Below are 14,691 nucleotides of genomic sequence, written 5' to 3' on the forward strand. Positions count from 1 at the left end.
CACCTTCATTTCTAACTGATTTCAAAGACTTTTTGATACCCCCTCGTAGTATTGGTGGCTTTTACTGTGTACGTTTTGAAATATATTTGAAAAGCATCCTACACAAAAAATACTATTTGTTCCGTTTAAAAATATTCAATATGAAATTGGCGGTGTATAACCTATACAGCGAAGTAACCGAACTCGCGTAACGTTTAGTGTACGCGTAAAACCGTGGTGAGAAAGAAAGAAGCTGGATAAATTGACGCAAGTAGCTACATGGTATTCATGGAGGTACTCGTGAAATAATATATAACATTAAGCTATAACAGCTCATGTTGCTTCTTATATACATGATATAAGTAAGTGAGATCATAGTTACTCTTGACTTGATTTCAACCTCGTTCAAAGATTTTTGCACTTATATTGCAATACATCCACCAGGTTATTTCTATATTAACTCGCTCAATATTACGAAGTACTTATTCACTTTGAACATAAAATGGGCTATTTCAGTTAAAATCCATACACCCCTTATGGAGGACACGACCTTAATCTCATCTGCCAAATAGGAGGTTTTAGATTCAAAATACGGAGTCACCCATTCAAGTAACCTCCTGTGTGGAAGATTGAGTTGAAATCCATACACCCCTTATGGAGGACACGACCTTAATCTCCTAAATAGGATGTTTTAGATTTCAAATACGGAGTCACCCATTCAAGTAACCTTCTATGTGGAAGATTGAGGTCATGTCTTCCTGTATGGAAGATTAAGGTCATGCATGGATCTTCCTGTGTGAAAGATTAAGGTCATGTCTTCCTGTATGGAAGATTAAGGTCATGCGTGGATCTTCCTGTGTGGAAGATTAAGGTCATGTCTTCCTGTATGGAAGATTAAGGTCATGCGTGGATCTTCCTGTGTGGAAGATTAAGGTCATGTCTCCCCGTGTGGGAGATTAAGGTCATGTCTTCCACAGGGGTGTATGGATTTCAATTGCAATAGACCAATGTGACATTGCATAAAGCTGTTATCACCGGGTCGATTAATTTGGTCGGGCCAGGGCGCGAATGTTGTTTTTACCTATTTTTATTTTGATAAATACTCACGATTTACATATGCTTCGATCGGTATGTGGTTTACTTTGCATAAAATGAATGATGAATCATCGCGTCATTGCAGCAGTTTTGCATAATACAAACATTGGAGCTATCAGGTATAAAAGAGCAACATACAGCTAAATGCAGTAGCAATACATTAAACATGTAGTGTTTTTAATATTTCAGTTTGCACAAACTTTCATGACCTTCAGCAGTACATTTTAGCAGACATTTTGTGGTCCAATAAAATACCTCATTGTTTTACATTATATGCAGTCAATTGAATTAAAGTGCCAATACCATTTTATCAAATCTAAACTTATTATTATAACCAGTAAGGTAGCCAGCAGTATATCATGATGATGAAAACCAATATCAAAAATACAATAGAAAAGACGCCACATGCTCTCTACTTTGACAAAAGGAATTGCAATTTGTGTAGTGCCAGTCTGTTTTATCTTGTAAAAATATAACTTCTAATAATGATAATCTGCTTACACCTTGCGCAACGTCGACGAGCTGTCTTTGCAATACACTGGGTCATTTCTCATCTACAGCCTATTAACCCTTCACCCGCCATTAACCAACACACCAATTGGTTGTTTTAGTGGTGTTTGTTACCAATGTGCGCATTTCAATTTTCTGCATGAAAAGATAAAAGCATTATTCTTGTTACATTTTGGAGTCATCAAAGACATTATCATGATTACATAATACTCTTGTCAAAATATGATTACAAATGCTCAAGTTTAAATTTGTTACGGTTGAAAATATCCCAATGCTGAATTTAAGGAGTTAATTTATCAAGCAGAAATCCATTAAGGTTGAAAGCCAGTGAAGTGCATAATACAGGGCTTACACGCCTTCAACTGTTTGCGCTTGATGTTTCACTTTACTTATTAAAAGATAGATTTCTCCAAGCTTAACCTGAATGTATACTCAGTTGGCCAGCGACAAGCGATAAAGTTTTGACCAATAAGGAGTGCGAATTAACTTGTTTGGGGAACCGATTGGTCAAAAATATGAGTCGCTTGTCGCTTAGATATTGACTATAAATTCAGCTTTACTCTTGACTTGGCATGTCACTATACCTATAAGGGCTACCCCCTGTAGCTTGATTTGGTTACTTGCTGACATCCTCGGGATAACATTTCCTAATGATATCCTCAAATAGTTCAATAAAAGCGCCGAGTTCACAACAATTTGTAAAAGATCCAGGAATACGGTAATACACTACTATACTACTTTCAATATGCTCTTAAGTTCTGAAACAAATATTTTCAGGGCAAAAGACACATTTGCAACATTTGCCATTTGCAAGAAAGGTTGTTCCAGTGTTTATCATTTACCTTTCGCATTTATCATCTCTGAATATGATGGGTTTTATGGTCTTATTATTTGTATACCCAACAAAAACGTTTTTCATATTTTAAACTATTAAGGTAAATATGAAATATTTTTTGAGCAGAAATGTCATTTTGATATTCTTGACAATACAAACCATTTATCTCAATATTGGGTAAAGTTTAAAACCATAAACAAAATATCTTGATAGATAATGGACATTAGCGATATGGACTTTAACTCATAAACACATCCAGACCATTTTACAAAATATGGAAATAATTTGAAGCATGACGTAAATGCGTACCGACTGTAACCAACAGATCAAGTCGGTAAAGAGGCGATATGCAAATTGAAAACAAAAATCTATATCAAACATTTGGTAGTCATTTACATCAGTATAGGAGTGATGTCAGGAATTAGGAACTGACTTCCTTAAAGGAGAATGATGTTTTATCACATAGTGGTCCTTTTTTTCACTATTAGTATTAATTTCCGTATCTGTTTCGTTTAGTTTTCGTGTGTATTTCTGATTCGTTTTAATAAGTTACGTAACGTCATCGTTACGCCCACCACAAGGTTGGGCGAACTCGCAAAATTCCCATTCCGCAATAAATTTCAATCTCGCAATAAGATTATAATAGCCAAGTCTATCCTAGGAAAAAAGTACTCCTTTTTCCTACCAAAACCATACTTGGTATGTTGAAAAAGGTAGCTTTTCACGGGAAAAGTATTATCTTCTGGTGATCACAGGGAGCTTTAATAGGAACATTAACATTATAAAACATTGATATATGGTTTTAACATGGCTGGCTAGACCTTATCATGAAATAATATCTTATGAGAGAGAGCAAGAATACCATATAAATTGTGAATAGCGCGGAAGAAATTAGATTGCGCTGTGCATTTTGCGGTGAAGAACATACTTCATGGTTTATTATCTACAACAACAACTGGCGGGCCTTGGCTGTCATTAGTTATACGTTTTTACATCGATGAAGAATGAATGCCTTACCATTAAAATGTAAAGAAAAGGATAGAGAAATGGTAATTTATTATCTTCAAGTTCAAAGACCTCGCCCGCCCACAATCTATCAACTTCACGAAGCGTAACAATACAAGAGTCATATATGATGCGAAATATGCTTCCTGATTAATGTAATTGATTACTCTAGTCTCCATTTTGATTACCATGGAGGAGGTCACATCATCAAGTCATATCAGGGCATAACAGCAAAAATGTCTATTAAAGTATCATTGTCACTGTATGTAATTCACTTATCTGGTAATTCAATTTGAAAAGAAACCTAAATATTACTTGGTCAGAAATGTATATATAAAATGTTTTAAATTGTAAATTTTGAATTGAATTCTATGAAGGGAGAAATTTCAGTTGGTAAAATTACGAACAATGAATAGACTCTTCGTTAAATTTATACTAACGAATTCGCTTAAATTAAGGTTACACGAAGAAACGTATAAAAAACGTATAAAAGACGTATAAAGTTGTTCTCTAAAACCGCGTTTTCTCAGCAATCAAATATCGCAGTGAGTCAAATGTTGGTGCATGAATGTATCTTTACATTATTTTTGTGTGTTTATAAAAAAATTTAGAATCCGTTTGAAAATCCTTCGTTTAAATCATTTTTACGCACCATGTTCACAAGATCAAAAACACGTTCCATGCAGTTTTTTTCAAATGTTCGCTCCGTATAAAACCACGCCGAGTGATTGTTTTCTCCTTTTTTGTATTGTACTACAAATCGATTAAAGAAATAATGTTGCCATGGGGAAGAACCAAATACAGTACCGATTAAATTTAAAAAGCCCGTTTTTGGGGAACATTTTCGAGAATCTTGTCTGAGAAAAAACTGTTTTGTGAAATTATCGATATCTTGATAACGGGGCGTTAATTTAGACATCTGAATACCTACATTATTTCTCAACATTCTGCCAATTGCTATCCCATTTGATTTTCACTCCAAATTGAAGCTAGTATTGCAAAAAACGAGGTTTTTCCTCCATCACTTCGTTCAAAATTTCAGCGCCGACATGCGTGTTTATTCTAACAGCCATTGTGCGGACGCGATTGTAATCATTAAGTAATTGCATCAATAGTTACATATACGCTTCGAGAACAAGAAATTTCGTAAGCTGATGTATGGTCGAGTGGATAGGGCGTTGGACTGGGAATCTGTTATGAACAATTTTTGTGGGTTCGAGTCCCCGTGTGGCTGAATTTTCTTTCCTTTTTTTTTCTCTTTTCTCATTTTACTTTCTTTCTTTCCTCTTTTCTTTCTCTTTTTTCATTTTTTTTAAATTTCTTTCTCTCTTTCTTCCTTTCTTTGTCGTTCTTTTTCTTTCTCTCTCTCTCTTTCTTTCTCTTTTCACTATTTCTTTATTCTTTCTTGCTCCTTTCTTTTTAGTTTTATTTGATTGATTCGCTGACTGCAGTGAATCGTGATTGATTGTTTTTCACTTTATATAATTCAGAAATTTGTAGGCCTGCTAAGTCTGTCTTTTTGAATATTCTTCCCAAATTCGATTTGCAAATAATTGCTTTTTGATACTGTTGTTGATGTTATATTTAAAATTGATAAAATCCTTATGAAAATTGCCGAAAACGGCTTGTGCCCCTCCCTCGGCATCCGACCCGGCATGCCGCACAGTGTCGACTTCCTATTCGATAAATATAAATTTAATACTCCGTTGGTGAGCGACGGGCGACTGGTATTTCACCGAACGCAAGAAAGGAGTTCTATCTGATTGGCTAGCAATCGATCGCTTAGGTCGCTTAGTAGTCAACTACAAACTCAAAACTGAGCATCGTATTCAATTCGATTGAAATCGATATTCTATTATTGCCGTAGATAAAGAGAGTGATAGTGTGTCAATAATGTACTTTGTATTGCAGCTGGATTTTACATGCATTCTTTTATATAAATTTTTTCTCAAAGAGTTGAATATGATCAAAATTTTTTACTCAGGATTTCAAATTTTTTACCCGCAAATTGCAGTTAAACATATCCACAGCAAAATACCGGTCCTCACTAATTAGTGTATTTAATTTCCAGTTAGTGTATTTAAGATAAAACCTGACAACAAATAAAATTTTCTTGCAATAGAAATATCATATGGGATACTGATATGGTAGGCCGCAACCGCCACAACGTGGAGCTGCTACGCGTAGCTGACTTTTTGCTCCGTGGAGCCAAATTGACCAATCATGATCATGTTAGAGTTTTTCATTACTCGGAGGTAAAACTGACTAATAAAGTACGACTTACTCATTACGTGAAGCGAATTTATTCATTAAGAATTTGCCAGACGAGCGTCACGTAGTTGCAAGATATCCTCGGTCACGAAAGTTATGATTCAAAAAGTAGTTTATGAAAAGTACGAACTGACTTATTATTAAGATGGACATGCACTCATAAGAAACTCTTACAGTATTGTACATAACTATATAGCTAGGCAGAGTGGTGGTAAACTATGCACACAGTTCTGCGATCTGCAGTGTATCGCCGGGAGCTAATTTGTATAACTTGCGCGGTGTCCCTGCGGAATTCGACCTTCAGCAAACTGCAAACCAGTTCGGATTTACTTTATATACTAGTAGTAGGCCATACATATTGTAGTTACTGTCCGTTTTCCTACACACAATACTCAGTGCGCTCACCATTGACGCGTGACCTCTACAAATAGTGTATGTTAGAAGTATAGGCCATTGCCTAGTTGACGTCACTACTGTGTAAAAAATAACCGGCCAATATTTAAAGTATTCTCTGAAATTCTAGAAAATATAGTTTTGTAACATGTCCTAAATTTTTAGCTAATTTAGGCGTTTGGAAATATTGGTACTTTTGTACCAAAAAATATGAAGAAATTATTTCTAAACCGTGTTAAGTCATTAAGCTTCTCATTTTCAAGAACGCTGGTTAACAATAAGCAGACTATTGTCTCATTTCGTAAACAAAAGCCCACAGTATTGTTACCATGCGTTCGCTTTATAATCGTTCACCCAACTGAAATACCAGCTCATTGCTCATTGCACAGGTAAAACAGACACAAGTGCAGTGTGTATTTAACCAGAGAAGGTCTGATGTAACATAGTTGAGTCGTTTTCATTGAGTGTTATCTTGGTTTAATAGCTTTTAATAGGGTTTAAGTCCTTCAAGGTCGTGGTGAGTTCTACTGTAGACATGACTGCATCATGATTATTTTTAAGTCAACAACATTCAACAATATGATCACCGTGATAGTATGAGAGTATCAGTACCGTGGGTGTCAGTGATCCTGGCCTGACACAGTAGACAAACAAACAAACAAACACGCCACACACATGACACATGCATGCAAGGTAACATTGACTATACACTAATCAAACAATGGTATTGATCCTGTACAACTGGTCGTGGTTTATTTACAATCGATTCATTTAAAATCCCCATAGTAAACATTAATTTTGGCAAGAGTTTTCTCTCTCTGGAACGAGGATGCATCCACTGGCTCCGCGTAATGAAAAGATCTAACATGATTGGTCAATTTAGCTCCGCGAAGCGAAAAGTAAGCTACGCGTAGCAGCTCCACGTTGTGGCGGTTAAGGCCAGCCATATATTGATCATGCGAAAATCGTAAAACATAGAATAGAAACAGTGTGGCAGGCGCTCAAAATCTCAAATTGTATGCTTAGCCTGAGTTGCACGGCCTATCTCGAATAAAATCACCATGCGTAGTTGTTGAAAAACGTGAGGATTCATCGTACTATCACGGCAATTTTTAACACGAAGATATAGGGATGATGACGGTGTGTGCCGCCCCTCATGACACCCCCGCCCGCCCCCGACTCACGAGCTCCGGGCACGAGCTAAGCCAAGTTTCATGTCTTGACCGTGGATCAATATTCTATTGTAAAGTAGGCCTACGTCCCAGTACGCTTGTTCATTTTCTGCATGGCTGTTTCTGTTATGAACTTACGCCCTCTGAAATCAAGCGCATGAAAAACTCTCGGCTAACCTTAAAGAACATGGATGAAAAATATGTTGTTCAATATACTAGTAAATGCCGCCCTCTCTCGCTCACTTATCACATTGAAACGTCGTTCAGGTAGATAATTGATATACTGCCCTCTGGCTTATGCTGCCCTCTAGCGCTCTCTCGTTTGATTCCTTCTAATTCAAAGGAAATCATTCAACAAAGATGAGAATCGGTAGGCCTATTCGGTATGCTGCAAAAATCATAACATTATCTACATTCCAACGAATCTTGCTTTTTAATCATATTTTGAAATTATTTAAGTGAAATCGGCAATTTGAGTCTAAATATCGTGGGCACAAGCTTCTCATTACAGTATGTTTCAGCCAGGTCTTATATTTTTGAACGTCACAATAGCAATTTACAATTTAGTGGCAGTTGGTAGGGTATCAGACTGCAGGTCCTGTGTTCGAGCCCCGGTGTGGTTCGATACTGTTCTCCTGTACATAATTGCGACCTTGAAATTTCCCTGGACAAGGAAGTAGCTGATTAATTGTCTCGGTTTCCCGTACGTTACTCGGGGAGCTGATCCAAGTTGCGATGGTTATATGTAGGTAGACTAGGAGAATGCCTATATTGAGCTGCGCCCCTGAATGTTGTATAATGGTTTATAAGTGTTTTGGGCCACAGGGATCAGCGAAGGTCGTGTAATATAAATCCTTCAGAATTCAAATTCAATCATTCAATGAAGAATGTACATTGTACATGTACATACAATAAAATAAATATTACAAAACGGAAAATAAATACTACGTACACAGCGAAGGTCGTGTAATATAAATCCTTTATAATTAAGTCATTCAATGAAGAATGTACATTGTACATGTACATACAATAAAATAAATATTACAAAACGGAAAATAAATACTACACACACAAAATAATTAACATTTTCATTGTTTTCATTATCGTAACTGCTTTTCCCAAAAAAATAATCAATTAATTACACTTATACTTATCGCATTACCAAGATAACAAATACCTTTGTATTATTAAAAGGTATTATAATATAAGTAGTTCATTGAATTTCCGTTTCAATAAAAAATAATAATAATAATAATACATTGTTATACTTGACTGCATATCAAGTGGCCTTTACTCAAAAACAAGTAGTAGAGCCACCAGCATACACCACGAAATCGTTGCGCGCACCTCGAAGGTGTTTCATTAGAAAAACAATTCCATGCATGAATACACAGAAATATCGCTCTGATCCTTGACAAGATGACAACCTTCAAACCACTTATTTCAATCAAATTATGTGTATTTCATTATGTTTACGTGTTATCTGTTGTTTGGTGCTGTTTGTATAATTCCGAACTTAACTACTGAACAAATTGGCACTAGTGAACCCCATTACTCACAGAGTGGCTCAGGCTAAACCTGTTTTTAGCAATGCGAATATGGGTACAGAAATAAATGTCATGGCAAGTAAATTCTATAAGTATTTGAATTGCTTTTATTGAAGCAATGTCATTGAATCGCTGAGCTGCCCCCACAAACAAAGCTTGAAAATTCATCATTCTGAACTAACTACTCTTGCTATCTGGCAATAGAGGGCCCTGTTATCAGTTGCTTACAAAGTAGCTTAGGCTAAAACTGTTTTTAGCATTTCGAATATGGGTACCTGTCTTTAGTATTTGAATTATCAAGAACTAAATGTCGTGGTAAGAAATGTTTGATTGAAGCCATTAACTAAGCTCGTATAAAGCTTCATTCTATCGTTGAGTTCTCCACAATCAAAGCTTGAAAATTCATATGACGATGACGACGACAATGATGACTATGAGAGGGGAAATGAGTAAAAGGAAGCGGATGAGACGGAACGGGAAGGGAAGGAGGAATGAGAAGAAGGGGGAGGAGGAAGAGAGGATACGGTATTGCTACGCATTTTAAAATAGTTCATGTTTATTTGAAAACATTATTAACGAGTACAGCTCATTATTTACGAGTATAGCTCATTATTTACTCATACATCTATTTTGTCCGTCTTTTTCACAGGTGGTTCTCATGTCATCATGGGAGTTGCTGGCCTTACCGCATTGGCAGTTGAAACAGTGACATATTTTATGCTACCACAACTAAGTTTATGCTTCAGTTACCGGATCATGATGTTCTTTGGGCTGATTCTTGTAGCAGTGAGATACTTTGTTTATGGCTTCGTTAGCAATCCCTGGTGGCTGGTACTGCCAGAATGTTTTAAAGGTACAGTAGCACGCAACATAGTTTAGAGGCGCAGTAAATGCGCTCTGCGTATGAATGGCCATATTTAGCCCGTGGGAGAATATGAGTCCGAAAGTCCACTCTATCAATATCGCATAACGCCATTTGCGCGAAAGAGTAAAATTTCCAAATGCCGTACAAAAGGTCACAGCCTGGTGTCGCAAAATGTCTTGTTTCCCTCTAAACGTGCAGAAAGCATTGATTCACCCCTCCCCCTTCCCACCGGCGCGGCTGTTTGCACAGGTAAGGCTAAATTTTGGTAATCCCAATTCGTCGGCAGAGTGCAACACTATCGTAAGTGCAGTAGAATGCAATAGCTGCCTTTTGTAAAATACCTATTGTTTGCAGCACAATCCCCTCATCATGCTCATTGTAAAGTGTTGATGTTCTGTATACTTTCCTGGTGGCCACTAAGACTAAGCTAACCCGAAGATATCACCTTTACATGTAGTCGGGTGTTTTTTCTAGTGTTATTGGTTAAAAGTTAGTACATTTATTGAAATGTTGCAAATGACAGCTATTGCATTCTACTGCACTTTAATACGATGGTGTTGCACTCTGCCGACGCCATGTGTCCATTCTTATGTGGTTCGATTCCGATATGCATACGAGCATGTGATACGGTAAACAGAGGCTCAAATACAATTTACTCACTTAATCAACATACCGTCAAGATTCGCCTAATGGCGCTCTGGGCTCCCTTGACATAAGTGGAATTTTAGGCACAGCCTAAAAGTGCCCTACCATAAAATTCCCACCAGCAAATAAAGACACGGAACATAATTTTTGTTTGTATTTTAATGGAGGGAGCTCTCTATTTGCATATGAAATTTACCCCCAAGGCGAAGGAGCCCAAGTGCGCCATTAGGCGAATCTTTAAGGTATTTATTTATTTATTTGTTTACTTTCTTTATTTAGGGTAGCGCGCCTCTTTAATAATGACGTTTTTTAAGCCCTGTATTAAGAAAAATATCAAGGCCGCCAGCCCGGCAGGGCTTAGGCCAGAGACTTCCATAGTGAAGACTTACAACTAATGGAGTTCTAATATATAATAGCCCCGCAGGGCAAGAAGGCAAGATGAATGCTTAACCTTAATAAAATGGATGAAGTATAAGATACAAACAGCCCGTTACCCACTTCCTACTACTTTCTTACTTTTTACCCCTTAATTTTCTATTCTCATGTTTTTGAACAATTTTTTTCGGCCGATACCTTCACAACCTTCCCCATACCTCATTAGCAAATTTTACTTATCAAATTACTAGGTTATATATTTTATGGTGTCTTAACAGTTTTCAAAACGTTTTAAATATGCACTACATTTCATTAAGATTAACAGAGGGCGCTGTCATTCTTTCTCATAAACTGCCTCTAAAGGCTACACAAATATGGTCTAATAACACATTATTAACCTACGCAATAACATTTTCTTTTCATGTATCACAGGTGTGAGCGCCGCCGTTGTTGAGTATATTTTGGGCGCCATCTTTGATGACGAAACACTCGTTCAATATTCAAGCTCGTTGCAGGGTTCCTTCATGACCGCTTACTACTGCTTGGGTTTTGGCTTAGGAAGTATACTTGGTGGCGTACTAATGGACGCATTGGGAGCAGTGCATTCTTTCTACCTCACTGCAGTTCTTTCCCTTGGCGTATCATTGTTATTTATGTTGATTAAGAGTATTAAGAATAGTTATAAAACATTACAGGAAGATTAAGGTACTGTAATCACAAACTAAAATATAGAAACAAATTAACGTGTTAACGTGTCGTGTTTGGAGTGTGTTTGTTTGGTTGAAACATTTTGTAGCAAAAACAATATTGTTTATAGCTAAAAACGTGCAATATTAAAGGACCACTATTTCCGATGCTGTTTTTGCCTCAATTTTCACGGTGAACTTATTTACTCAACATAGAAAGTAGCATTTACCATACAAAGATAAATAACTTGTGACAAGCACACATGATAGGCCTTCCTAAATGTTCTTCCTACAATCCATTATGCTTTTATTCGCCGTCGTAGTGAATACCATTAGTTACGGGGTTCATGCTGGGTTTGCACACCTGTGGCTGTTAGCAACCCATTGACTTTGTGTTGTGATCATTTTGATCGAGGTTCCAAACACAGATATATAGATAGTGGGAACCAGTTGACCTGGCAAAGATCGATTTTGACGTCACACTACGACGGCGAATACTGCCCAGTCTGACATTCAACCTGTTTACCGAGAACCACGTAGTACCTGCTTACTCTAGCATGGCAACTTATGATTGATTTTTCAATCTTTAAGTCTGTGGTGAGTGCACAAAAACAGTTATATAATATATGAATATTATTTTTTTTTTCTCGATTCATTTAAGAGAGTAGAATGATACTGTAATTAACCGAGGTGTTGGACCCGGACACAATGGTTTCTGGCAACGGTCTGATTTTTTCTCTTGTTTCAAGGAGCCAATTATTGGCCAACCCTAGTGTTCGGAAGGGAAATGATGAAATCGAACTCCCGCGGTGATAGGCGTACCAATCCCCGGGTTATAGTTTCACCATTTCCCGACAACAAAGAAGAAACTGCCATTAAAGCATGTAAATTGTTTCCTTTATTGCATCAAAAGTGAATTGCAATTTGCTCCATCATCAATCACTGCAAAAATATGTTTAGTCATTTCAACCGTTACAGGGCATTCGTTTTTATTTATTTATATACATGATAGTTTTTCATTTTTAAAGAACATCACAATATTTCATATCATACGAATCACTTATAATCACTTATAATAATTGACATCTATGTTACTAAAAGCATGCTGAAAGTTTTCTTTGCATTAAATACAAGGTTAATGTGTATACACGGTAAAATTTGTTCAGTAAATATACAACAGTTGAACGTCGATCTGTTGAATTGCTGTTTAACGATGTTTTTTGCAACACAAATTATCAAAAACCTTCTTTTCGTAAGATTGAACTGCCCTAAAGACAATAACAACAAGACAACACGTATAAAAAGTCATTCCAATTGATTCACGAATCAAGACACAATACCATATAATGCTGCAGTAGATGTGTTTTTGTTGTATTTTTTCTTCGATTTCACATTGACTGTTGTACCACATGTACTACTTTCTTTACTTGTACACGTGTGCGTTACCTGTACACTATTTCGAGGGTTGATAACCAGAAAATCCTAGCTCACAATGACCAGCTCTCACGAAATGAGCATAAACTTGACAACATAACTTCCTGAGATAGTCCAGATTTGAAATCCTTATTTTATACAACGTAAAAAATACCGAACATGTTTTTCCAGAATGGTCTTGGTTGTACATGAACATGGTCTTCCAAAATTCATATTTCCTCCAAAATTTCTTTTGTTTTCAATTGAACTTTGTCATGTTTAATGGACTGTAAATTTTATAGTGCCCTGGCGAATTTATGCTCATTTTGTGTTAGCAGGTGATGGCGAGTTAAGGCTTTCTGGCTCTCAACCTTCGATTTAGTGATGTAACCAAAGAATTGTGTGTCCAGTCAAGGCTTATTCTGATGTCTGTGTCTCTCCCAACAAATATGGAGTCTTTTCACACCAGTGTTTACTACCCCAAAGTAAATTCTTCATTTTTGTCAGCGAGTGTTAGTGTGAACATGATGAAATTAGATTTAAATAAAAGCGTGATTAGGTCAAGTGTGATGTTTATATTATGATATTACGGGTGAAAGCAAGCATGCTGTATAGTATTGTCACTAATATTTGAATATGTTTGAGATTTTGAATTTTAGTTATAACAATAGTCAGAGAGACTTGATTTGTGTAGAGAAAATCAGAGTGTCGTAAATCTTTAGGCGATTACGAGGATTTGTACGCGAGAATCAGTGAAACTTTGCATGGTAATGATGCGGGATCAAAACTGATTATAATTATTGAATCTTATCAAACAGTGGAGTTTGCGGGAAAAACTTTGCCGATTGGTTGGAATAAATTGTGCCGAACCACACATTCAAAAGCACTGCATGGAATCAAATATGGGAGCATATTCAAGAAGTGTCTCAATGACAAATACTGATAATTTTGTTGACCAAAAATCGTTATCGTACGTTACTGACTCAAATGGTTTTCGCGTGAAATGAACCATTTGTTTTGGACCAAATTCTGAAAATGACCTATTTTGCGGAAAATATAGATACAGGGAAATTTGTCATGTATATAAAATTATGCGTCCTTGATTTTGTTATTTTTAAAACCGATAGCAAGTAAATTATGTAGATTTCCAGATATACCACAAACAGTGATCTCCTGATAAAGGTCAATAAAGGTCAATAAATAAAATGGCGTCAGAATTCCATACATTTAAATGAGGATACGTTGCCGAAGAAACTTCCTGTCTACAAGCAGTAATGGCAGTCACCAGTGCTGATATAAATGAATTGTTTATTAAGAATTAATCGTATTACTGACTGTCAAAGTTGTGTGCGATAATGCCTTTTTAGGCATGGTCAGCGAAACTTTGCGAATCTGTGATGATTCAAAAACCATTTCAAACATTTATTGTTACGTTTTTTAGCTGTATATACCATTATTATTTATATCAGGCTTTTGAGCGATACAATTAAACTGTATTGTATAGTTTTTGCAAAATACCCGGATGCAATACAATCCAATATTGTTTTAAATATTGTACGCGTAGCGCGTACGCCATCTCGCGTTACCATGGTCACAGCACCTGACAGCACCATCACGCGGCACAATACAACAATACAGTCACCGTACCGGTTCACGGGATATTTATAAACAAGTAATAGTTAATTGGATGATAAAAAATATTGCACTCGTCTTTGACTCGTGCAATATTTTTCTATCTCGTGCATTATTTAGAGAATAAAGGTATTGGTTTTAGCCACTGGAGTGCATCTATCGTCTCATATAACACGGGCGACATCATTATTTTAAGTAAAACAACGAGGCGAAACAGCGGCTAAAACCACGACACGCACGACAGCGACTAAAAACAATACCTTTATTC

The 14,691-nt window shown here is 36.5% G+C and overlaps 1 protein-coding gene across 2 annotated transcripts in view; it reads left to right on the forward strand.

Moving 5' to 3' along the window:
• The window catches only part of LOC140159378 (major facilitator superfamily domain-containing protein 6-like), a 117,141-nt gene extending 104,693 nt beyond the window's left edge, over window positions 1-12,448 (forward strand). For both annotated transcript variants that reach the window (XM_072182831.1, XM_072182832.1), the window contains exons 5-6: window positions 9,457-9,660; window positions 11,125-12,448. In XM_072182831.1, coding sequence (XP_072038932.1) covers window positions 9,457-9,660; window positions 11,125-11,396 — 476 coding nt within the window. In that variant the 3' untranslated portion in view covers window positions 11,397-12,448. The remainder of the gene's footprint in view (window positions 1-9,456; window positions 9,661-11,124) is intronic.
• Window positions 12,449-14,691: the final 2,243 nt, after the last annotated feature.

The sequence above is a fragment of the Amphiura filiformis genome, chromosome 8, assembly GCF_039555335.1.
Source record: "Amphiura filiformis chromosome 8, Afil_fr2py, whole genome shotgun sequence".
NCBI lineage: Eukaryota > Metazoa > Echinodermata > Ophiuroidea > Amphilepidida > Amphiuridae > Amphiura > Amphiura filiformis.